The sequence below is a fragment of the Lampetra planeri genome, chromosome 12 (genome assembly GCF_965212315.1).
Source record: "Lampetra planeri chromosome 12, kcLamPlan1.2.h2, whole genome shotgun sequence".
In the NCBI taxonomy this organism is placed as follows: Eukaryota; Metazoa; Chordata; class Hyperoartia; order Petromyzontiformes; family Petromyzontidae; genus Lampetra; species Lampetra planeri.
Window position 1 is genome coordinate 6,568,834 of NC_136118.1, and position 26,899 is coordinate 6,595,732.

The following is a 26,899-nucleotide window of genomic DNA, read 5'->3' on the forward strand; positions in this document are numbered from 1 at the left end:
CATAGTTAGTCGATGGACAGGTCACATACTGTGGCGGGCAAAGTTGGGGCACACTCATTCGCTTTAGGGAGCGTGGAAGAGTAGGCCAAAATAGCCTCTAGAGGGGCTGCACCTCGAGCTCCCTCTAGCAGAGGCCCTTTCCACCAGCAGTGGTGTGAGTGAGAAATTGCAGAGCTGCACCGTTACCTTTGTGGTCACTGAGCTGCTCAAGTAAAAATTGCAGTGATCTATTCACCATGCTGTCATGGCGCATTCTGTTTCTATACATAATAACAATTTGCATCCCTTTGTTAGTCAACTGCTGGATAAAGGCCTCCTTTTATGTAGTCTTGATATTTTATTTTTTCAGTCCAGTAGTCTGTAATGCAAGTCTTCCCATTCCATTAGATGCCTGATGCATTAATATGACTTTTAAGACTTAAAAATAAGCCGAACATTAAGTTGGTGAAACATTTTTCATTTTATTTTACAATTCCCTTTATAGTTGTACTAATATAATTCATATTTGAAAAGACTCTGAGTGGAGTATATTTTAGCTGTAAAATCTAGATTGTCCAGTTGAGTTACTCCACTGTAAACCCACTCATATTCAGACTATTGCCACTTTCATCACATGCTCGATTACATCCCATGAGATAGAACACTAAAACAAAGAATTGTGAACGATTATATATTCCGTTCATGTTTCAGTAGAATTGATATTTATTTCTAGATGTCATCGGTAGCTAGTAATATGTACACCACAGCATTTGTACTATTGGCTCTGAAACCTTTTCTTGCCTTTTATAAACAATCCAGCTGTACGTGTCAATGGAACTCGGAAGAGACTGGCATTTGTTGCAAGAACGGGTGTCAGATGGCCGATATTACTGGTAAGGAAAATCGTGCACATTTATCATAACATGTTTATTGCTGTGCTTTGAACAGATATGTCAATGTAAATATGGAGGTTGTATTCCTCTCATTTCGTCTGCTCGCAGGGCGGTTCCTGATATCGACAAGGATCATGAGCTCGTGCACATGGAGGTACAAGGCGCAGATGGTGGTAGGTGGATATTGTTGCTCATACGTTAGGAATGGCGTGCTTGCTATCTCTCTTAGAAAACAAATCTTGAGTTTCGAGGGCATTATTATCTGGTATATTTGTCGTACTTTCTGACAAAATGTACCAGCAACAATATCGGCAAAACCATACCGGAGGATAGCGTAACTATGAGGTACAAAATAAACACAATCTCATTCAATTTCGATTTGCAGGGAATTTCGACTGCAGGGATTCATATTCTTGGTTCTTTTGGTAAAGTCACGTAGAAGGGAAATAATAAAATAATATAAATAAAACAATAAGATTCTCACGACGTTTCGATTGCAACACAAGCAATCATCATCAGGTGTGAAAACCACAGCAAGAAAATTTGAAAAAAGTGGCGGTGGTGCTAATATTAAGAAAAAAAACGCCACTTTTTTCAAATTTTCTTGCTGTGGTTTTCACACCTGATAATGATTGCTTGTGTTGCAATCGAAAGATCGTGAGAATTTAATAGTTTCATTTTTTTTATTTTTTATTTCCATTCTACGTGACTTTACCGAAAGAACCAAGAATAATAATCTCATTCGTGCAGTATTTTCAAATCCTTCTCATTGTAAATGTTGGACACGGTCAGAGAAGTTACTTGTAGGGCCGTGTTTGTTTGTCAAGGGAGTTAAGCGCAGGTGCAGCATCACCTGCAGCGCTGCAATGAGAGCCACAAAATTACGAGAGGCCTTTGCCATTGTGTGTCACCTCAGCTTCCCACAGTGCAACCCTTGTGGGTTTTTTGTGTTGTTTCAAATAAAAAACAAGCAACGAAAAGACACAGCCTGCGAATACGTCTCCGATTCTGTCAAGCTCCATCTGTTAATTAATTGTTTCATTATTCAAGCAGCACAGTGCTCTACCATCAATAGCATCTATTGAATATCGAGTCAGAGAAACGTATCAGAATCAAACATTCTGCTGCAAAATGCATGGCATTGTCCATTTACTAAAATTAATTTTGCATCGTTCGTTAAAAAACGGAACGGTTATTGTGCTGCAGGTTCTGGCTTTCAATTGCTCTGGTTTGGCCTCTAAGAGGCATTTGTTACTGAGCATTTTCATTCTTTAAGCATTATCAGCATCACTAATGCACCATTGCAGATATGCTCTGAGTCATTTCCACTACATACTGAACGTCCGATTAGCACGGTTGGCTACGTATAGTGCAAAAGAAGTTCAACATACATAGATATTCCAATTGCATCCTGAAGGTTAAGTGAGACACACATTAATTCATGTACACTGCAGATTATAAAAGTACTTCAGTGTTAAATTGCCATAATATCTGTGCCATAAATGGCATGTGTTATTCATGCCATTGAAAATCTGTTCACTTCGCTGAGATATCATCATCATCATCATTTGCGGGTGGATTGCTCTGTGAAAACGAGATAATTCGCATATTCCTCCTGTTGTTGTGCTTTCAGAATTTTACTACGTGACTTGTCCCATTTCAAACTGCACCGACGCGGCCCTCTTCTCGCCCTTTCCTGGAGCCATCGACCAGAACTCGCTTCTCGTTGAGAACCACTACGTCTTTGTGCAGGTAAGCCCCTCATGGTTTCACCTTTTGTTTCTTTTTTTCCGCCATCTACGGCGATCGTAAAAAAAAAACCTTCCCATTGTTGTGCAAGATTACGAGAATATCGTGTGAAACTTACATAAATCGGGAAATCAAAGTGTTCGTCAATTATTTTGCACTGAAGAGGAAAGGAAAATCAAAAGGAATGCAGAATCGACGGCGTTTTGGGAAATGGCCATTCTTCATGCGGTGGTGCCATTGATGAATGTATTGCGTGTTCGTGCTTGTGCACTGTTGCAAATGCCATATCATCACTAGTGCGAAGTTTTTTTAAAAGACTGTGATGACCATTACCACAATAAAATCAACAGTTCCTTGAATTGTCAATTTAACTAACTATAGATTGAATAATAACTTGTAACAAAGTGAAATGCTGCCTTCAGTACTGTGTCAATAAAATAGTATGTTTGGGAAAGGAACAGCATTCTATTTTATTAAAATACAAAAAAGAAATGTAATTTTTGATAGAAAGTTTTTTTCCCAATCCAAAAGTTACTAGAACACCTGCCTTCGAAATGAAAAGTGAAAAATATATTCTTTGAAGATCTGTCAGCACATTATATGCGGTCTCTGACATGAAATACCTATTGTGTTCTTGTATGAATTGAATCCAACCGACATCTGTGCTGCTCAAGCAGCCTTTGTAAAAAAAAAAATTCAAACAAAGACATAATTGCTGGGGCTTAATTCATTTCTGGAAAACATGAAGGTCGTTTAGAGTACTATGATTGTCATCTCACGAATGTGAAAATTACTCCTTTGAAATAACAACTTTCAGCGGTCTTAATTTCTCGCGAAAATCTCCCCTTTGTTCGCGGGAATTAAAACATGGGGAGGGTTTTTTTTCTCGCCTTCTTCTTCAATTGGATTTGCTAGAGCTCAATCAAAACAGGCTCATTACTGATGTGATGGTGATCGATTCGAGTCTACAATTCGAGAATAATTGGGAGTCGTTTGAGGAAGAACGATATGTGTCCTTGTTATCTGTACAATGACATTCTACTTTGTTTTGTCTGCCGATAGCTGTAGCTCACCCAGAATGCAATGTCTTTCTTTACTTGTTAAACTGTATATTGCCTCTTGACATTTTATATATTTTTTCGCATACATTTATTTGGGTATTTCTTTTTTCTTTCAACCTTATACTCTGGTCACCTTTCATGGATTCAACTTTTGTCCTCTGCACGTAGAACTGAGTGTTTTCCTGTTAATGTTTGACAGACCCTTTTGTGTACAGTGCAGGACAGTTATGGCAAGCTACTGTGTTGTTGTTTTTGTGTATATCTAAAACGCTCATGTACAAGGCTTAGACTACTCAGCAATCCTACCAACATTGTTGGATGCATTGCAATGCAAGGGCTGTATTACCTACTATAATCATCCAGAAATGTCTGTCCGTCCCGCGCGTGACGTCACCTCCACGAGGCCCCCCCCCCCGCGTGACGTCACTCCACATAAGGCCCACCCCCCTCATTAATATTCATGAGTGGGGGATTTTTCACACTAACGCAGAGGAAGGTCGAGCTAAATTAAATAATTGATTATGCAAAGTCGCTTCAAATATGACGTTTCTTAACAGAAAGCGACGGTCAAAAATATATCTACGCAGCACAGTGCTACATCCGTGCGTGACGTCACAGCAAAAGAGCCCCCCCCCTTCATTAATATTCATGCACGCGTGTAAATTTACACTAACACACAAGAAGGTCGTGCACTCCACATGCCGCACCCCTCCCCTCATTAATAATCATGAGCGGGTGACGTCAGTCCACATGCCGCACCCCTCCACAATAATCATGAGGGGGTGACGTCACTCCACATGGGGCAAACCCCCCCCCCCTCATTAATAATCAGATTTACTGCAATATACACCCGTCCTTGGACGGGCAAAAAAAGCTAGTTACATAAATTAAAACTATAGAGACCACAGCAATTCATGCATTACACATAAACTCCCAGTACTGAATTGCAAAGAGGATCGAATGCCTCAATATGAATTCACATGGACACAGTGATGGCTGTATATGGTTATATATGGGACACTTATGGTGAGAAATGGGGAGCGGGAGTGTTACGGTTAGTGTGCTGCGCTACGAACCTGGCGACCCGAGTTCGATTCTTGCTCACGGCCAAAATCAGTGAGGATTATCTGAACCGATCCTGGGCCTCCTCTAGGTCAACTCAGCCTCAAATGAGTACCTGCTGCGGTGTGTAAACATCACCACTGGGGAGACAAAGGCGGCCCGGCGTGGTGCTGGCCACCCACCCCCTCGTGTGCCGTTCTGGCCTTCATAGGTGCTCGCTAACACCACTTGCCCCAACAGTAAATTACAGGCTATACGGGGGATCTTTGTCTTCGTATCTATGGTATACTTAGCAAGCAATATATGGCAGGTTTTATAATGAATGTAATACATGTGACACACAAAACACATAATATTATAATTTAGAGCATTTGTAAATCCACGACGGTATGAAGGTCTTCCCATGCTGTGAAAGTCATGGGGGTTGCTATATCATACTTCACCATGCCGGTCAGTGCAGAATAGTGTAGGAAGGGATGCTCAGGATCGGTTCAAATATCACTCACCACTGATGATAGCTGTTGTAATGACCAAAATTCAGGTGGTCATCAGGTTCATTGTGCAGTACGCTAACCACTGCACCACCACTCCATCTGACAAAAATTAAACAGAGCGAAACAATTGACAGAGCTATCATTTAGAGTAGAAAGTTGATGTACCTTTGCAGTTTGTATACTAATTCTTTCTTAATCAGAAGACAGGTGGTGGCGTATTCACTCCCGGAAGCTCCCAAGCCTGCAGTCCTGTGCAGTACGGGATTTGTGTAAAAATAGTGCCTGTGTATTCATGGATAAAGAAGCCAGACTCAGTGATTGCCTCTGGTGATTAACGGTTGCAGGGACACCAACATTAAGGCTGTATGTTTCGTAAAAAACTGTCCCAGTTTATAAGAAAGGGGACATAGCAATTATATATTTCTGAAGGATATGTGCTGTTTCTTGATGTTCTTTTTTTAAAGCAGGTTCATATAAATGTGCTTTCACCATACAACAGGAAAAATTGTTTGTTATAATTTGCTGACCCACCCCTACTGGACATCTATGAAAAAGAGCTTCATAGCTCACCGGATTCCTCCAGGATAAATCCCGATTATGATTCTGAAACATATATATATATACAATAAAAGTGTACATGCTGATTTGGTGGAAAATACACGGCAGTTCTTATATAAAAAAAACATTAAGCCAAGTGAAGAATGAAAATAGGTCCCTTTAGAGGCGAAAATTGTTTATGACTGTCATGGGTTGACCTTTTAAAACAGTTTCTGTGCCAATTATCTTGCTCGCTGGGGCACGCGAAATTGTGAAGCAGTGAGAATCACAATGTAGTCGAGTTGTTTCACAAAGGCTGTCAAGACAGGGATATGCATTGTCTTTAATGGTACATCGGAAAATAAATGTATCCTACTTGTAGTACAATTGTTACTTATAGCAGTCAAATTTTGATTTAAAGCTTTCGTGACTGCAGGGATTCATAGTCTTGGTTCTTTCGGTAAAGTCACGTAGAAGGGAAATAATAAAGTAATATTAATATAAAACAATAAAAAAGTCTCACGACGTTTCGAATGCAACACAAGCAATCATCATCAGGTGTGAAATCCAGAATTTTTATTGTTTTATATTTATATTATTTTATTATTTCCCTTCTACGTGACTTTACCGAAAGAACCAAGAATATATAGCAGTCATATTACAGAAATATATATGCGGAAGAGCCACAACACACTACAATGAAATAATACAATATCAATTCATAATATGCGTTCTGTGTTAAGTTAGCAATACAATACAATTTGGATTAATATAGCGTCTAAATGTAACCACATCTCAATACACTGTGTGTAAACTGCAAATCAACCCAGTGGATTGCTCTGTAATGATGTGTGTGAGACACCCACACCCATGGTAAAGGGCAATAAAATACCTCTAGATACCTGATAGGTTTCTAAACTTTCTGTGCAGAGTTTGAGTGGCCTTCCCCTCCAATGGATGGATTTTTAATTGGGCACTTTGGTTTCATCACAAAAAGTACCATAGCCATCACCAAAATGCTTATGTAAATGAATTTGGTAAATATCCCAAGTAGGACTCGCCCTGACAAAGAGGACTGAAAAATCACTAAGGCATTCAGGGACAAACAAAGAAATTAGGATTATCCTTGTCACTTACGGATGGGTGAATAGCGAGAAATGGGGCACCATTGTAAGCTCGTAGATGGGTGAGTTTGAGGAATCGAATGCCCTTTTCTTGCTCTGAAACTTTGCGTGCTTGTGTGTTCAAGGTGACAGATGGACACATAGCCCGGTATTATGTCTCTCATGGGCGGAGGCAATTCCGGCAGATGCTGTTCCCCAAGTACGCCTTGCCTAGGGTATGAACAATGTCAATATATTCCCTTTAAGCAAATACAAATTATTCTGCCCACTGCGTTAAGTATGCTTTTCACAACTGTCCTTTTGTAGCGCTATCTGACCTCAGTCCAGATTGAGGCCACTCTGATGTTGCTCATATTTTGCTCTTCAAAACGAAATACATGCATTATTGCATCACACGATATTCCATTTCGCCCATGAAATTATAAAAAAGTGTTTAAAATGTACAATGGAGCTTAGTCAATCTAATTACTTGAGAACTCCCAGCATGGTGCTTTGTATTATTAAATACCTGGATAAAAGTACAGGGCGGCCATTAATGCAATTATTTCCCGATTCTAGAATAATTTAGGATTATGGTGAATTGTACTTTTTTGCGAATTCATGAGAAATCTCTAGATGTGCTCTGATACAATGTGCTGTATAACCTCGTATTGGCCATTCTGGATTTTGGTCACGTACACATTTTCATTACATTACGTTTCTGAAAAATAGTCCACTGCCTTTATTTTTTTTTACAAAATGTGATATAGATGCGGTTCTACATATGCATGTTCAATTTGATAAGGCTTTTGCAGATGCACAAACATTTTTTTCTTTTTTTCTTTTCCAAAATATCACAATAAAGACTATGAAGTTGGTTAGTTATCTGTTTCGTATGCATACGTAGATATTTAAATTGTATAAATAATGACCCCGATTGGTTGCTAAGACATCACAGACTATTTACATATTATGAGGAGGAGACAATTTATTTATAATAAGACATTATCATTCATATACATCTATACACACATATCACATTTGTCTATATAAAATGCAACCCTTATCATGAGCACACTTATAGTATTATTGTTCATGACTTAAAAATGTACTGTATATGTTTAAAATCAAACACATATTAGTAAAGCCATGTTTTGGCATCGTTCTGGAAACATTTGACTCCACTTACATTCACATGGGTAAAGTAGAGCTGTTATAAGTTTACAGCAAAGGTCCCACATTCCTCTCCATAAAACCACATTGATCAGGTATTTCTGGAAGCAGTTAGCTTAAAAATAAACAAATAAAAACGATCCTAAAATACACCAAGCCTGGCAGTTCAGTGTGAGAGTAAGCGGCCTGCAATCAAAAGGTTCAAATCCTGGTTGGGGGTTGACCCGACCCATTATCCCCCTGGGGTCGATAAAATTAGGACTGCCTTTTGGGGAAGTCGACCAGTCATTGTCCTACGGATAGGAATGTGGAATTTCCACTCTTGGCTCAAGGCTGCAGACAGGAGATGAGCACGGCCTCAATGCTCATTCGGGCAGGAAATCGCTCCGGATTTAAAACAGGTGAGGCTTTATTGAGACTGGTCGTCGTGCAGTTTGCACATGGTGCTAACCCTGGCTGGCTGGCGGCTGCTCTCCACGTGTGCAGGACCTGCACATCTTGAGCACGGGCGGAGAAGGCGTATTTGCAGCAGCGCGAGACTGGAATCAGAACCAGACATACGGACTCTACTTTTCGGATGAGCGTGGCGACAGACTGACCCTGTCTCTAGCCAACGTTGCCTGCAGTGATATCCCGAGTGCTCCCAAGATCATAAACGTGCATGAGGTATGCCAAAGGATTAACTTTTCACTGAATATTTGACACAGCAGGCAGCACGTGGCATAGTAGCTACAGACATAGAGAGAGGTGTATTTGATGTAGTGTGCTGGGTGCAGAAATCATGTCTTGGTCGCAGTCCCAGCCTAAATTTAAACCTTGGAAACTGGAAGCCCTGGCTGTCCTAAAACCTCAAGCGTGCTGAGCGATGCTGATGACAGGCCATGCAGGTTTGTTATAATGTTTATTATGCTATGGGATTATTTATGAGTTTTCCACCCAAGGGCATGTCCACGACAAAGGCTGTCTTCATCTCATGTATGTATGTATGTTGAACTTATTTTGCACTGTATGTAGCCAACTGTGCTAATCATATGATAGCATCCCCCTATTCACGTCGCAGCACCGCTCTCTACGAGCATTCTCTATCCATAGCTATGTAAGGGCGGTTGAGATGGTTTTCCCTTGTCTTCCTCAACAATTTTATTTTAGGTGAAACCATCAAGAAATTATATTTAATCGATTGAGCATTTTGTGACTCTTCCAGTATTTAATATCTCTGTGTTTAAAAAAAAACATATATCATGCTATAACAATATGTTTTACCCTTTCTGGCAATAAAACAGTTGTGTCAAGATGTTAAAACACCAAATAGAATCCTTATTCGAGGAATCCTGTCTGCATTAACTACACGCACTTGTGGACCAATCAGTTTCAAAGACAATGCATCATATATTACCAGAGCGTGCTTTTTGTTTGCATGTTCACCACAAGTGCGTGTAGTTAATGCAGACAAGATTCCTTGAAACACATTCCTGTGGAGGGAGCTGGTAGGAACGTTGGGTTGCTCGGTCAATGGCCAGGGTCAACGGCGGCGTGGTGTATTCCGCAAATATGCCCGACTGTGAGGGCGGGCACAAGCCGGCGTGAGTAGGTTAAACGTTGAGTTTTATAAGGGCACCACGGGGTGACCAGTCCCTCCCCACCCAGCCCCACCCCTCCCACCCTCCACCCAGCCCCACCCTCCCCACCCTCCCCTCCCCACCCAGCCCCTCCCTGCACGATGGACACAATAATCCCCTGTGGGCTGGTGTAACCAGTAGGTTCCTACCAGTATAAGGATTTTGTTTGGTGTTTTAACATCTTGACACCTGTTTCGCTGCCAGAAAGGGTAAAACATATTGTTATATTGTAATACTGGCAAGAAAGATGCCATGTATTATGCTGTTTGTTGAAGCTATATATATATTTTTATAATTTTAGAACAATTATTAGTATTCAATTGGCAAGTCCAGTAAGTAAACAATTTAACATTTGATATGCCCATTGTCCACTTGTTATAAGCAATGCTATGCTTCATATCAATGTGCCATCCTCAAAAGCTTGCTCTGCATACGTTCTTGGTCCTGCGGGAATATGTTAAATTAAATTAATACGACTCCTGTCAATGCCGACATGATGAAGAAAATATTGAATAAAGCCACTGGTCACTTGTTGATATAAGTAATAACTACGCTGCACCATAACATTGTGTGTATGTGCACTCCTAAAGTTATGAGAAAGCACCACAATAACAATAAATCAATATCAGCTATTGCAGTAATTACTCCTTAGTTGTGTACAGAATTGGCAAACAATTGATCCTTACTTTTCCAGCCATTCTCACAAAGTATAATTGATCATACACATTGCATTTGTGCTGTAGTATGCACTAAATCTAAATTAACAACGTCCTCTGCGTAGCAAACAACTACTGTGCTGTTGTGTTGTTCAGTGAACAGCATAAATAATACATCATACTTTAATTCAAGTATTCTAGTGGTAATTGTGTAAATTAACAAAAATCAATAAGCGACATAGGACTATTTAGTACGTGCGATGTTAGTACCTAAAAAAACACCGTTTCTCTAAGATGAATAATTGACATCCCTTTGTCAATCTACACTGCTGGATGAAGGCATCCTAAATACCGTGTCAGGCAAGAGGTGTTTGACCATATTTCACCATGCTGGTCAGTGCACCTTGGTGAAAGAGGGGTACCCAGGACCAGTTCGGATATCATGTGCCACTAATGTCACCTGTGATCAGCAAATCAAACTCATGTTGCCTGGGTCACGGCGCAGTGCGGCAGTGCTCGCGTCGAATTTTAACAAGTATTTTTAATTAAAGGGAATACTGTAAGAAGCGCTTTATTTGAGCGTGTATCGCCCACCACTTAATATTCTTCAGTCACACCGTCAAAGTTAATGCAAGGGTTATGTTTTCCTTGCGCAGGTTAATGGATTAAGAGGGGTGTTCCTGGCCAATCAGAAGCAGGCTGCCGAGGTGAAAACGTACGTTACGTACAACAGGGGACGAGACTGGAGGCTTCTGGCAGCTCCTGCCACAGATCTGCTCGAGAGGCCCACACACTGCCTGCTGGTAAGGCCTGGCTCTAGAGCCAACTGCTACAGGCGCCACATGTCCTGGTTTTCCCCAAGATGTCCCCTTTTTTTGAGATGCTGTATTCTCCAGATTCAAACATGTACTCTAAATCAGTTAGGGGTGCTTCTCATAATCTTGTAGGTGTGTGTGTGTGACCAGATTTATATAAGTGTATTGATACTGGGCATAGGTTTGGGGTGCATTTTATTGTCCAGAATGTCTTATGATCTGGAGATTACGGTAGCTGTCCTGGGAAATATGTTTACCCCCGATATTTTATGTCCTCGTTTTGTGAGTTGGGTAAAAATACACCACTGAAGATGATGTATTTATACGTAGTTCTCCCTTCATCTAGTATTGTGAGTTATTCTTCTTCTTCCCATGATATGTCCCATTTTTTGTACCTCGAAGGTGGAAACCATAGCTTCCGTCTCATATGCGGTCAGTGCATCTCCTTGGATGAAACTGTCAGCTATCGTCAATGTGGTTGCATTTTTGACATGCTACATTAAAAAAAAAGTTTTTTGAAAGTAACAAACGTGGCATTTGATTTTTCTTTCTATTTTTAAGGCCGTTTCTTTTTTGTGGAGGTTGAACGTTTTAATAGTGGAAGATGGGGAAAGAAGCAAGACACGTTGATGGCTTTTAGATTCCGTAGAATAATGTCTGCATCCGAGCCCACATTAGCATCTGAAGTGTCATAAAGTGCCTTGAGACTCTTCTTAGGATGAAACGTTTCCTTTGACGTGAACGTGACAGTAATGTTAATGCTAAGGTACTGAGCCATTACTACTTGCTTTGATACCTGGAGTGGTTTAATGGCAATAGTGAGCATGGCTTGCGCTTCATAAAATCATCTTTATTGCAGCCTGTTTAATGATCTCAGAAAAAAAAAATCTCTCAATGGCTTCATGGCAATGCTCTGTCAAACTGACATACCCCTCTGGCAGGGTCAATCGAAGGCTCAAATGTTTGCCTCTTCTCTTCTGCCTGTGACTGACTGTCTCTTCTCTACGAAGAGTCTTCTCACACCATACCTTAAGAATATAGATATTCCTCCTTTTAGTGGCAGTCCTTTGATGCATATGTCCCACTACTCTGTAGAACGTGTTAAAGACGCAGTTGCATTTAAATGCTAAAACAATCAACATTGTATTGGCGTGCTCAGCTTTGAGTGGAAATAGTGCGGTTCTGAAATAAATAATGGCTTCCACAGCAAGAATGTATCTCTTTCAGAAGTAACATAAGCATCATTTATAAACAGAAATGGAGATTGACTATGATATTTTGATAAAAGGCTGGTTCTCTATTGAACGCCATGTTAGTCCGTGGGAGTTACAGAACTAAGCCATCTCTTAACCTCTTTTGCAACTGAGTACACTCTTGTTCACTCGGGGCAGTTTAAAATACACTGTTGAAAGCATAAATGTCAACAGTGCATAATTTGTGTGATTCAGGACTTTGGAACATGCTTTATATTAGACACCAGGGGGAAGCATTTCTGGGCGCTTCCAATTTTACAAACAACTGCAATTGATGGAGCATGTTACACAGTGCAGTGTTGGAAAGCCAAAAGAAAAAATATCAAGTAATAGAGTTTTTTTTGGGTTAGATCAAATGCACGTTTTACCTATCAGTGCAATTTCTCTTTATGCTTCATGTAAACTATCCGAGTTATTTGCAACAGTGTCTGCTGAAACATTGACCTGCTTAAGTGCATAGGTGCCACGTTATTTTGAAAATGATTTAAGTCAATGAAAAAAGTCGTTCGTGGGCTCATTGCGCAATATTTTTTTCCATGGATTAATTGATCACTGGATATTTTCTGAGTCACGAGTAGACTTGAGTAAGTTGCACATGACTAGTGGCCCCAGCCAGAGCAAGAGGGTATACTAGATGTGATGTGTCGGATACGGAGACATTTCTGCTGATATGAAGCCATGGGTAAGTGTGTTTGCTTCTGCTTGTTGGGAGGGATTATTTGGCTGTGTGTGCGTGCGTGTGTGCACTGCATCTTATACGTTATACGGGAGTTATGATTGCTGCGTGTGCATGCTGTGGGTGTTTGGGTGCAGCCCGCGTGCTCACTGCACCTGCACCTTCACTCCTCTGGAGACACCGTTTTGGCAGGGAAGGTCGTATCTATGGCCACAGCTCCTGGCCTACTCATGGCCACTGGTGAGGCCTGAATTTCTGCAAACACAGCTGTCATGCACACGTGATTTACCTTTGCCGCTACACTGCAATTAAGCGCTTGAAAAAGAATGTTCCCTGATGTTTCACTCGCATTCATTCTCATATTCGGCCACGATCAATCCTATGTTAAATTAATGCATCTCAAAGCCATCCTTCGACATTACAATTCATCTAGCACCTGCACATCAGCGGATCGTATTGCTCCATCTCTGGGGAGGACATCCTCTCGGGCATGTTCTCTCCTTTGGCCACCACTCAATCATTAATCTCGACCACCAGTCAATTATCCCGATTAAAAGTGTGTCGTGCTAAGCCCACTTACTTTTATTTACAGTGAATATGATGCCTATGTTTGCATTTGTTCGCGATCACGTGTTCTTCTTCCCGACTCTCAATGTGCTGTTGTGGGAGCATCTGGCCTATGAGATGTATCATTAAATCATCAACGTGGAACAATGTTTTACAATGTGAATCCTCCTCTTTTAAAAGGTTTGCTTTCCTAGAATGCATTCAGTGATCTTTTCTGAAAAAAGTCTCGAGTAAAGAAAATAAACCTCAATGGGCTATGTGCATATGTAAGTGAAAAGCCTTATACTGTGCAAGCAGTCAACATGTAAGGCCATCTGAAGAATACAGTGGCATCTTTGGAGAGCCACAGCTGATGCTCGCCATGGTCATAGTGCTGTTATTTTATTTATGCGCAGGAAATTTGGGAGCCGGATTGGTCGAGTACGAAGAAAAAATGTTCGTCTCCTCTGATGGTGGAAATACATGGAGTCAGGTCAGTGCAGAAAAAAGCATTCAAACCGCAAACTAAAAGGCAGAAATGCCATGACTTATTTATGATTTCCTATGCTGAGGCTGCACAAATTTCCAAGAAAATGTTATTTTTTCATTTGCATGTTAAATGCAGAATATGCTTACACATTGTGGATGTGCTGTGCTGCTCTCTGGTGTGTTCTTGTGTTCTACTACGTGTGTTGTTCGATGTTTCACTCTGCGTTTTGGGAGCTTTTGTAAGAAGTTCCTGTAGAAGCTTCCAGCATGTAGAGCAAGCGAAACATCAGACATCATGCCCAATAATCGTGGTACCACCCGAAATCAAATCAGAGAGCTCAAGATTCTTGCAAATGTTCGGCGTTTATTTCACTGCTTTCTTGCAGGCATTCGATGATGAACATCATATTCTCTTCTTGGATCATGGAGGAGCGATCATTGCCGTCAAGGACACGGCAATGCCCATAAAGCAGCTTTGGTGAGATTTGATTTATTGCAGTTCTTTAAAGGCAATGAAAGCAATATATATATATCTAAATTGTCATTCGGTATTTTCAGATAAAAATTACATCATGTTTGCCTATTGCCCTTCTGGATGTATATTAACCAAAAGCATTCGTTTAAGCAAATAAACTCTTTGCCAGTTTTTAACATCCGGATTGTATTAGACAGATTGAGGAAGTAAAAACATATTTTATTTATTTATCTACATACTTACTCACAATGCTCCACTTCAGCCCGTAATGAGTTTTTATTTTAGACACAATGGCTCTGTTTAGTCATTGTAAATGTCTGAAAGTGCACGTGCGTGCGCTGCCTTGTTTGTGAAAATGTTTGGGCGGTTGCAGGTGCAGCACTGATTAATTTGTTGTGCCTCACGTTTCCACCGTTGCACCTGGATGGTTCGATGTGGTGTGCAGGTACAGCGTGGATGAAGGCATCTCCTGGAAAGTCCACGACTTTTCTCCCATTCCCATCTACATTGACGGGCTGCTCAGCGAGCCCGGCGATGAAACACTCGTCATCACGTACGCACGCACGCACGCCTCGCTTGCTTCGTGCCACGCAACAATTACCACGTCATTCTAAGAGCGCAATTAACTTCCAGTTTACGCACAGTTTGCTTCCTCATTGAAAATGAATCCCCAGTAGGTGTTAGCTCATTTAAGGAGCTCCCTCCCGTCTGGCTGGGAGTCTTTGGGAATGTACGCGCGTTTGTGTGCACCTGCGCTCAAGGATGTTTGGGCACGCGAGCCTCCGCTCGGACTGGGAGCTGGTGAAGATCGACTTCCGGACCCTTTTCTTCCATGACTGCTCAGACGAGGATTATGAGAACTGGACATTTCACAACCAAGTGTGTCTGGGTTGAATTTCTGTTCAATACATGTTCATGGAAAGCATGACGAGCAACAGTTTACGATCAATTAAATGTCCATTTTTAATGCCTTCCAATGAATGTTGAAAACGTTTATGTGTTAGTTGTGTCCAACTGTCTCTAATTGAAAGGAATGGGGGGCAAGATAAACTCTCATACAGGTGTCCCTATATGAACAAAACTATAGGATACGTTTTTGTTGCGATTAGGGACTGACCCTATTGAAAACCAGCCACGTTGATCCAAGGGTAGGCCAAAAGTTGCATTAAACCAGAGGGAATATAAAAAAAATATGCATACATAATTGTCACGAACAGCTATTGGTCGAATTCCATACTGTTAAATAAAAAAAACTTGCAAGGAAAAACAAATTTTGGAAAACAGAATTAGTTTTTATTGATTTTGCATAACTTGATGCTATGAGAGACTGAAATTACAAACATACACGTATATTAGATTTGGGATATTAAATTCCAGAGCATGGCATTTGGCTCATCACTCATGAACCGCAGTGTGGGCCTCTGTTGCTAGCGTTTGTTGTGCTTGCAGGACGAAGCCTGCATCATGGGAGAGGTGCACGAGTACCGGAAGCGCAAACTGTCGTCACTCTGCATCAACGGCAAGAGTTTTAACAAGAGGTTGAAATCCAATCTCTGCCTGTGCAAGGATTCTGACTTTGAGTGGTGGGTATTTTACTCTGGGTTTTTTTTATTCTCCCTCTGAAAAAGTAGAATAAAAAACTGTCCAGGTTCGGTGGTCGGCCAAGTTTGTAATTCTTGCGTCTGATCTTTGTGCAGCGATTACGGTTTTGAACGCTACCCGGATGGTTCCTGCAGACCGGCCTTTTGGCACAACCCTGCTTCCACCCCAACCGAGTGCCTCCCCGGGGACACCTACACCAACAGTTCGGGGTGAGATTTCATGAATTTGCACTGTGGCTGTTATGCGAGCACAGTAATACTGTGGGTTGATTTTTCTTTTAATCGAGAATAAAATAATAATTGTGATTAATGAATCCAGAATACAGTTGGAATTTCAAAAGGAGGGGGGGGGGAAACAGGTAACACGTAACAAGGCAGGCGTAACACACCCTCAAAATGTGGGAACGAGCGAGGGTCGTTCGGGCTCGCTACCCTAGCGCGTTCGGGGTAAAGATTGGGAGCAGTGTGCACACCGGGGAGGGGAAGAGAATGGGAGAAAGGGGAGGGGGTGTAACCAAACAGAACTCAAAATAAATTAACACGAAGGCAATGTCCAAGTTTGTCATTCTCGTTATCCCCCAGAAGCAACGGTTACCATGTGTTAACGAAGGTGGTGGAGTATCCATAGTCCATCCCTTCTTCCTGGCCCCCATTTTACTGGCTATTCTTACTGGGTTCCGACTTTTGGTTTAATTTTCTACGTAAGCAAAAGTGCTCAAGTGCCTGTAATAAGTGTTCAGCTTACATGTGGCACAGGAATGAACCAGACAGAGACCTTTGCAGATCATAGGCACCCTGCCTTTTGAAGAAGATGCGTGGAGAGATGACAAGCATAGAATTACATTGCCAGAAAGAGGAACACATGAATTCGAGAACATATGCAGATTAATGACATCATCCAAACTATTAAGAAAAGTAATTGGGCTTTGGCAGGATATGTCGCTAGAAGGGATTATGGACAACGGTCAAGAATAATAATGGAGTGGCAGACGGGGAATGGAATGCATCTGAGGCGTCGAATGAGGAGATGGAGGGATGAACTCAGTTTGTGTGCGGTTGCTGGATGGATTGTTGCATTGTAGGCTCATGTCAGCTGGCGTTGGCTTTGGGAGGCCTTCATTCAGCAGTACATCATGGCTGATTATGATAATGGTAGAAAACTTTAACATTTTATCTAATGACTGTTTTAAAACATACGCATTTCACTTTTGTTCATCTGCAGGGGTTTGGTATGAGAGGTTGGTGTGAGCATGAATGTAATGATTTGCTCTTCTTTCATTTTTGGAAAATGTCTCGATTTTTGGTTGCATTCTATTCCCTTTAACATTGTGGTAAATGTAATGCCTCTAATGGTTGGCGAGGTAATGTGAACCCATTTCAAATAATGCGAATAAAAAATATTTGACGAATAGATGAATCCATACATGTCTAATAATAATGAGGTAGGTTATTATGGCAGTTATATATATATATATAACTTACATATAAATCCCACTGATTCTGAACGGCATCTTTGCATGTGGTTATATACATATAATTTGTATGATATGTGTATACGTTTTAAAATATTGTTTCATAACGTTTCTTAAATCACCCCACCTTTGTCCACCCAGCAATACAAATGGGTACATCACAGTTCATCGATGGGCAGGTCGTGTGTGGTGGGGTAAAGTGTGGGTTACTCCCACTTCTTGCAAGACGTCTTGCCAGCATGCAAGAGTATGTAAAATATCCTCTAGAGCAGTGGTCCTCAACCTTTTTGTCACCAGGGATCGGTTTCGTGGAAGACAATTTTTTCACGGACCAGGGGTGGGGGGGGGGTCATCATTGGGTCTTTCCCCCTTTTCAACGAAGCTCTCCAGCGACGTTTGTTTTTTACTCATTTTGGCTACTAGGGGTTAGCTTGTGGGCTCGCCAAAACTATGACTGAGACAAGTGCGCAGTGCGGGAACGAGGCGCGTTTGGAAGTGGTAATAACAATAATGGGCGGGCCACGCGCGGGCTAAAATAAATGTCGGATTCTGACTTCTCATAAGGAGCGTGCAACCTAGATCCCTCGCATGCGCAGTTGACAGTAGGGTTCGCGCTCCTATGAGAATCCTATGCCGCCGCTGGTTTTGACAGTAGGCGGAGCTCAGACGTTAATGCGAGCAATGGGGAGCGGCTGTCAATACAGATGATGAAGCGCTCGCTCGCCCACCGCTCACCTTCTGCTGTGCGGCCTGGTTCCTAACAGGCCACGGACCAGTACCGGTCCGTGGCCCGAGGGTTGGGGACCCCTGCTCTCGAGGTTCTCTCGGACTCCCTCTAGTGGAAGCTATTTCGCCAGTAGTGGCATTAGCGAGAAATTTCATGGCTGCACCCTTGCTCTTTTCCTTACATATCTATACCCTGCAGTTTCCCCATTGTCCTCGAAAATCCCCAATCGTCAAAAAGTAGGCCAAACGCCCTCTAATAGGGGCTCTGTAGCATTCCCAAGAGCGGAGGCCCTTCCACCACCAGCTGCTTGAGCAAGGGCTGCGGCGTTACCTAATTTCACCTGTGTGTGTATGTGTGTCTGCCCACAGGTACAGGAAGATGGTGTCCAACACGTGCGTGTCAGGCCTGGAGGTGCACTACGAGTCCACGGTGCTGGCGTGCCCCGTGATGCCCCCTCGCGGCCTCAGCATCGTGACTGTGGGAGGGAAGCTGGTGGTCAGTCCCGGAGACAATGTCACCTTCTACGTGCTGCAGGAGAAGGTGCAGCGCAACGCGCCTAGCACCGACCGTCGTTTTGTGGCCATGGGAGCAGTCGCAGCTCATTCAGCCAGGTTGCTTCTGAAAAAAATAAGCTAATACCTCAGTGGGCTTTACCTGGTAAGATAAAAATAATTGTTTATTTTATTTGTATTTTTATTTTAAAGGGATTTGTTTACCTTTCCTATACTTTGCGCTCCTTTCATGTTTTGTATTGTTTGTTGTTGTAACGTTCTTACCTGCCCCTACTGGGCATCTGTGAAAAAGAGATTTATAACTCATCGGATTCCTCCAGTATAAATAAATATTCTGATTCTGATATTAGCCACGTGCCACCAGGAAAACATGAAGGTTGAAGACTTACATGAGGGACAACATTGTCTATCATACTTGACCCTAACCTACGGGAGGTGCACACACGTCGCAAATGATTTGTCAGCTTACATGATAATCACTAAATTGAAACGAAAAAGTGTTATATTAACGGTTGATTAGGAATATGTTATGAATATGTATTTTTTTATCTTTAATCAGTGATCAAAGAATCCCCAGGAGGCCCCCATTCAGCAGTAGATTGACAAGGGGGCTGTTCACATAGCCTGGAGAATAGTAAGGTGGGAGGGGGGGGTTATCTCCATGTCAAAAAATGCAATACCAGGGTATATAGAGCATTGTACAGCAATGATATTGAAACCCATAGCTTGTTATGCACAACACAACCTGGTGCATACAACGAAGACTTACCAGTAGTAGTGCGTGCAATATATTTTAGCACGAAAGTGTAATTGATTGCCCCGCATAATTCATCGTATTGGTGGAGAATGTTTTCGTGGTAGTGGACAGGTGTAGGTGCCTCTGCGCGTGTGCATACGTGCCGTGGAAATTTTCCTGCACGGCACGCAAACGAAACGTCTGAATATCGATGCCTTTTGCCGTTGCCAGGGAGACACGGCCACCACGAAGTACTTTGTGGACCTGGGCGACGGCTTCAAGGCGATTTACGTGAACCTCACGCTACGGGAGGAGCCGGTCCTGCACCGCTACCGCGAGCCTGGCGTCTACCGCGTGGTGGTGCGCGCAGAGAACTCCGGTGGCTGGGAGCAGTCACAGCTCTACATCCAAGTGCTGCGTAAGGAGACGTCCGTTGCACGAGCAGATTCGCAAGAGCGTTTTTTCAAAGCTATACACTAAACAATTTTTTTTTTATTTCACCAGTTAAGGCCCACTGAGCTATGTGGCTGTTTTTCTTAAACACATCTGGCCGCAAATGATAGCCCAACGAGGTGGCTTACAACGCGGACATTCATACCGGCCAAATGCTCTAAACGTGCGTTGATTCTAAATGTTGAGGGGAAAACTGGAGGACCCAGAAAAAAATCCACGCGACCACGGGGAGAACATGTAAGCTCCAAATATACAAGCATCAGGGTCGGGATTGAACCCATGACCTGTATACCAGGCGAGGTCAACATTTTCCCACCACATCATCATCATCATCAGCTACGATCAGTCCCATGCTGAATGAAGGTCTCCCCAAGCCGTCGCCGTCTCACATGATCCTGCGATAAAACCATCCATATAGCTGATTCTAATCGCTCTATCTCCGCAACGGGCGTATATCACCCCTTTGGCTGCCACTCTGGCGTTAATCTTGACCACCGGCTATCATCCCTTCTAGAGATGTGTGCTGCCCCAAGCCTGTTTACTTTTCTTAACAGACAATATAATGTTTCAAACTTTCTTATGTTCTCGAATATTACATTGGAATGATACATCAATTATTGGGGTGAAAATTATCATTCATTTGGGGGTGAAAAATTTACCGAAAAGTGCCCTCGAGACAAACGGGGTGCAGTATGATGCACACCTACCATGAACCACTCCGCGAGGTACTCGGGACTATGTGTGGTCAACATCAATGCGTCACATGGTCCTGCGATCCACCTAACATCTCCACGAGAATACAAGGGTAAAAACAAATGTTACCTTGGTGTTGTGTCATTTTAAGGTTGTGGTGGAAAATGTAATTGTCAATCTCGGCAAAAAAAATGTTTAGGTAAGATAAGGGTGGTGATAATGTATTTTGGGGCAAAGGCTGGTTGTACATTTGAAATTTGTCTGATAACTAACCTTTACTCTCCAGCTTTAAAATAGTGCCAGGCTACTGAAAGGTAAGATTGCATTAAAAAATACGAGCCAGTGGGTTATTTGTATTGCGCTTGTAGATTTATACAACATTAAAAATGTTATGTACGTACAACTGTGATTAAACAATAACATTTCCTAACTTAGTTTTTTTTTTGCACCTAGAAATTTAAAGTAAAATCTGCCAGCGCGAGTAAGATCATTTTTTATTATGCTCTTTTATTCCAGACTAGAATTCACGCTGGTTTAAGTAGAGCTCTTTGTGCGCTCACGTCAATCTAAATTTGTTCTTTTTTTGTTACCGTGCAGAGCCCCTGTCAAGCGTGTACCTGTCTATGCCCCCCGTGGTGAAGCGTAACCAGCTCTTCAACGTGTTTACGCACATCATCCCTGCCGACAGCCAAGGAATGGTCTTCTCTTGGTGGCTGGGGAACAGTTCACAGGTGGCAGCACTCCCACACTCGCACACCTCGTTACAGACACAGCATGCGGCTTGGTGCGCACGAAATGAAACTACAAATCCAGTGCGTAAATCCATACAAATAACGATGCCATAACACTAAACAAACACCGTTAATAAATTTCCCTCGTACAGTTTTCTCCGGGGGGAATAACACGTAAGTGTTTTAATCAAATCGAATTGCTCGTGTAATGTAATTTAATTTGTTCGTCAATTGCGGGTGAAATTTAGGTCCATTGGTTTTGAATGATGAAATGATCATGAATTAGCTGGGTTGTAGGGGTATACATTTTAAAAGCTTCTTGATACACATATTCTAAAGTGACATTGTTTGTTGTGTGGTGTGGAGCACATCCTGGATAATTGAATCGGTGTCTATGAGGCACTGCATGGTGCTTCTGGTGAAGCGAACACAATGAGGATAATTATTGTAATGATGGTGATGATAATAAATACCAGCAATGGTCATTGAATGAAAATACATGACAATGTTAATGATGTTTGTTATTTTTGTTTGGATAAAATACAATTTAAATGTATTAAACCTTTTGAATATATTTTCGTATTTCGCAATGGTTTATGATTAAAGAGGTAAAAAAAAATCGTTCATAGAAGCAAACCTCATTTATACTCTCCGGGCAGATTTGACTCAACTTAGTTGGTGCGAAGACCTTCTAGCGAGACTGTGGAATTCCTGACCGTCGCCTCTTTTCCGTGCTCAATTTTAGAACGGTGTTAACTCTTGTATCTCACACCTGGGATAGAGCTTTTTTTATTGCTGGTCACTTGGGCCTGTGTTTTGCAAGTATGTAAAAAAACTAAAGTTATATTAGGGATTAGTTATTGTGAATGATACAAAGTTGTCCATGCCAACTAATGCCATGTTTTGTTATGTTGGGACGCTTCTGTGTGTGTGTGGGTCACGGTGTTGTCCTTGCATTGTGGGGAGCAGTAGTCTAGCAGTTAGCGTGCTGCACTACAAACCCGGCCACCCGGGTTCGATTCCCACCCACAGCCAACAGCAGTGACGAATATCTGAACTGGTCTTGGGCCTCCCCTAGGTCGACTCAGCCACAAATGAGTACCTGGTGCGGTGTGTAAACATCGCCACTAGGGAGACAAAGGTGGTCGGGCGTGGTGCTGGCCACCCACCCCCTCGTGTACTGTTCCGGCCTTCTGCATAGGTGCTTACTAACAGCACTTGCCCCAACAGTCTGTTAAAGGCTATACGGGGGATATTTGTTTTTTTTTGTCCCTGCATTGGTTGTGCTCCCCTACCATTGACATTTGGTGTCTTTTTAGTCTCTGTCTCTTTCCCTACATTTGCCCCAATGCGTTCTCTAATTTTTGGTATTTGTAAGTAACTTTCATTTGCCGTGATGAACATGTGTGATGTCAGTAAAAATAAACTTAACAAAAAACACGTGTTCAAAAAGTCAAAGTCAAAAGTCACTTTATTGTCAAGTGTGTTACATGCATAACATACAACACAGATGAAATTACAGTCCTCTCTCATGGTCCCACGGTGCAACCCAGCAATTAAAAAATGAATCACAATTAACAGACATAAATAAACAATAAACAATCGGCGATCAACACAAAATAAATAATCAAAAATGTAATAGACTTAAAATAAACAACAGTCAAGAATTATAAAATGTAAAATATTATTTAAATAAAGTATTTAAAGAAATAAGATATTTAAACCGGTGTGGTAGTGCGATGTAGTGCAATGTGCAGTCCAGAGATCAGGATGTACGAGTGAATGTGTGTGTGGGGGTTGGGGTCAGGGGGCAAAGGGGGGAGGGTGGGCAGAGGGGGGGAGTGATGGTAGAGCAGGGAGGGAGTTGAGTCTCCTGACAGCCTGGTGAAAGAAACTGTCTTTGAGCCTGCTGGTCTTGGCCCGAAGACTCCGCAATCTCCTCCCTGACGGCAGCAGGCTGAAGAGGCTGTGAGATGGGTGGGTGGGATCACCTGCAATCTTGATTGCTTTGCTGGTGATGCGGGTGTTATAAATGTCCAGAAGAGGGGGGAGAGAGACACCAATGATCCTCAAGCACAAATATCAAAAATTAAACACATTTGGCAATGACACAGCCTTCAAGAGGAAAACATATATATAACAGGTGGTGTTTCGGGCAACAGCCCAAAGCAAAGAGATTTCAGAGATTAGCTATGATGAAGGGCTATCATCAGAAATGTTGTCTATTTTACATTTGTATGGAGTTTTTATGATACCGGGTGTCAGTGTAGGTTTTCTAACAGAAGGTTGAGGCCTGCCTGTGAAGGCTGCTGATGATGTTTCTGCTCGGCTCCACTCCTCAGCCAGTGGTGTCTCTGTCGGGAGAGGTGACAACGAGTTTTCCTGCGGTGGGAGAGACGGCGATAAGCGTGCAGGCCGCCACGGGCAGTTGGGCTGTGCAGCACTCTCGCTCTCTCATGGTGTACGGTGAGAAAATCCAATATCAATTCTATGCAGAGAAGAAGAGAAAAACAGCTTGTGGCCTGGGCGTGTGAAATTAAAATGCTTTTAAAGCATAACAGAGGATGCAAAAACTGCAAAAATGCTGATGACTGTGTCATCATATTGAATGAATATTTCAAAGAGCTCACCTTGAACCCCCGCCGGGGCTGTAGCATGTGACAAGAGAGCATTGACTACGGTACTTGGAATGTAAGGGGTTCAGATATGCAGTGACATTGATGGTTGTAATTCGGTTGTTCACGACAGCATATATATAAAAATATAAAAACTGCTAATTCTTTCCTGTACTTAAATGTGCTACGTTCGGCTCAGAGAGTGGCTTAGAGCCGGCCCACTCTGGATGTCAGCTCGGGTGCTGCTGTGAAGCCGAAGCCAGTTGATCGGAAAGTGGGAGAATCCCCTAAATTGCATTGTTCTTGGATCGTATGCGGTTAGGAGTCAGGCCTAGTCTTAGAATGATCAGAGAGTTATTCATTTGTGCTCACAGGTGATCGGGTGTCTTGTCTGTAACACTGGGAAATTGCTTTCAAACACGCATTGATGCAACTGTCTATAGATACAGCATGTGTACCGGCTTCATGGTCCAAATTTGAGAAATATACTGGCAAAACTACTTAACTGGAATAACCAACTCACAAATAATGCCCACTTGCAGGCCACCGCTCCTGTTCACCTTGTGCTGCACAGAGGCAGCTGTCATTAGGAGCCCTCTAGGTTTAAAAAACTTGAAGAATTTAGTTGAGATGTAATATAAGGTACTTTGATATGCTGGTGCATTTAAGCACCCAATGAATACAAATTATTATTCTTATAGATAGAAACAAATCATATAATAATCAAATTATGCATGCATTATGAAAGTATATTTGTTTGCATATTTTACCACAAGTATGTGTGGTTAGTGCAGACTTTGTGCCTTGTAATAGGTGTCTATTTGGTGTTGGAACATCTTAACACCTCCTATGTTTTTGCCAGAATTAGAATGGAATCCATCAGTGCTGATGTAATAATTTTCAGTTTATTTTCCCGTATTACAGTATTGTTATTATTTTTAATGAATTTGATTTTAGACATTGTACTGCCTCATGTATAAACATGTTATGAGTACAAATTATTATTAATTGGCTGAAAGCATCTTAGTATATAGATCACTGCAGAGCTTGGGGAATTATTGGCAGAGGGCTCACTGCCAAGCTCAGGGTTTTCCAAACTCCAATCCTCATGGCACCTCACCATGCTGCACACGCTTGATGATTGTTAAAGATTCTGATTCTGAATTGAAGCTGCCTGTGTCACGTGAAACACACACACGGAACACGTGTACAAAGACAAATATCCCCCGTATAGCCTTAACAGACTGTAGGGGCAAGTGCTGTTAGCGAGCACCTATGAAGGCCGGAACGGTACACGAGGGGGTGGGTGGCCAGCACCACGCCCGACCGCCTTTGTCTCCCCAGTGGCGATGTTTACACACCGCACCAGGTACTAATTTAAGGCTGAGTCGACCTAGGGGAGGCCCAGGACCGGTTCAGATAATCGTCACTGGTGATGGCCGTGTACACACACATGCACACTGACATCTCAATCTTAATTTTAATTGGCTCTATTAATGCAGAGCGTTAATTGCTTAGCGCATAACGTGGGATGTGTTTAACAATCATTGGATGCGTGCAGCGTGGAATGAGTTAATTTGTAATTGCATAGAGAGCATGGTGGGTCGTGAGGACTCGAGTTTGGGAAACCCTGGCCTATCTGCTGCCTTCCAGCTTGTCTGTGGTTCCTTATCGATTGTGAGATGCAATTTGCATTAACGCCACTATATAGAACTAAACATTATTATTGTGATAACGATTATAATGATTATCGCGCAGCGTGTTTTTCTGACAGGCGATTTATTGGGGCGTGTCTGTGTGCGCGACAGAGCATGTGCGCGTTCTTCACCTGTTCTTCTCACCGAGCCTGGAATCGTACAACCCCGGGCTGCCCGAGTGGCGAGAGGACGTGGCCAGGGCGGTCAAGGCCTCTCTCTTACAAGTGAGTGCAGCTCATATCCAGACCACAATCTGGCAGGGAAATCCATTTACTGGAAGGAACTTGTAAATCAAAATAACAAAATATTTGTACGAATTACTGTACGTGGCATAGGATGGCCAGTTTCATTTTCAAACCTTGGAGTTCTGTATACATTAACCAAAGTGGAATACTCTCGGTATGTTTCTCTAATGACGTATAATATTAGATATGCAATACAGCGTAAATCAAATCATTAGTAATTTTTTTGGTATCCGCGGCTATATTATTTGTCGCAAAGCTATCAGGAAGTTGCTGTGTTTCACAGTCATGGTCCACAATCGCTTTTGAGTCGGGAGTGATTGCTCTGTGTACTCACAATTCAAGCTGGGAAAATTTAGACTGTGACGCTGGAACATATGGCCTACACTTTTACGGATACCGTCATGAGATTATTTATCTTCCGCTTTGAAACAGACCGCTTACATCGTCAGCATTAACTAGTGCGGCCCCAGAGAGCTAGCCATGAACCTGTGCTCGTGCTCTGCCAGGCGACTTCCCCATAATCAATTCCTATGTGGAATTTCCACTGTGGTTGATTCTATGCCAGGGGATCCCCAACATCTGACCACGGTCCATGCATAGAAATGCACCATTAACATTGCCACAGATTTGTGCAAAAAAACAAATATTGTTAAATATGTATTAAAACATAAAATGCTGGTAAACGTGTCCAGATAGACCAGGGAAGGGTATGCAGATTGACTTGGTAGATATTCCTGTACTTATGTAGATGTAAGCAAACAAGCATGTTGTGAACATGCTCAAATTAGGTAAGTATTTGAAACCTTTGAGTCATCATCAGGCCAGACCCATAATTCT

The 26,899-nt window shown here is 42.2% G+C and overlaps 1 protein-coding gene across 3 annotated transcripts in view; it reads left to right on the forward strand.

Annotated features, from left to right (window-relative positions):
• The window catches only part of LOC144721584 (VPS10 domain-containing receptor SorCS1-like), a 79,616-nt gene that overhangs the window by 42,585 nt on the left and 10,132 nt on the right, over nt 1–26,899 (forward strand). For all 3 annotated transcript variants that reach the window (XM_078599315.1, XM_078599317.1, XM_078599318.1), the window contains exons 5-22: nt 799–872; nt 981–1,045; nt 2,506–2,624; nt 7,025–7,114; nt 8,538–8,717; nt 10,983–11,129; nt 13,208–13,310; nt 14,033–14,109; nt 14,492–14,583; nt 15,026–15,133; nt 15,342–15,459; nt 16,030–16,163; nt 16,278–16,391; nt 18,749–18,920; nt 19,860–20,046; nt 21,372–21,505; nt 23,848–23,971; nt 25,929–26,041. In XM_078599315.1, coding sequence (XP_078455441.1) covers nt 799–872; nt 981–1,045; nt 2,506–2,624; nt 7,025–7,114; nt 8,538–8,717; nt 10,983–11,129; nt 13,208–13,310; nt 14,033–14,109; nt 14,492–14,583; nt 15,026–15,133; nt 15,342–15,459; nt 16,030–16,163; nt 16,278–16,391; nt 18,749–18,920; nt 19,860–20,046; nt 21,372–21,505; nt 23,848–23,971; nt 25,929–26,041 — 2,151 coding nt within the window. The remainder of the gene's footprint in view (nt 1–798; nt 873–980; nt 1,046–2,505; nt 2,625–7,024; nt 7,115–8,537; nt 8,718–10,982; nt 11,130–13,207; nt 13,311–14,032; nt 14,110–14,491; nt 14,584–15,025; nt 15,134–15,341; nt 15,460–16,029; nt 16,164–16,277; nt 16,392–18,748; nt 18,921–19,859; nt 20,047–21,371; nt 21,506–23,847; nt 23,972–25,928; nt 26,042–26,899) is intronic.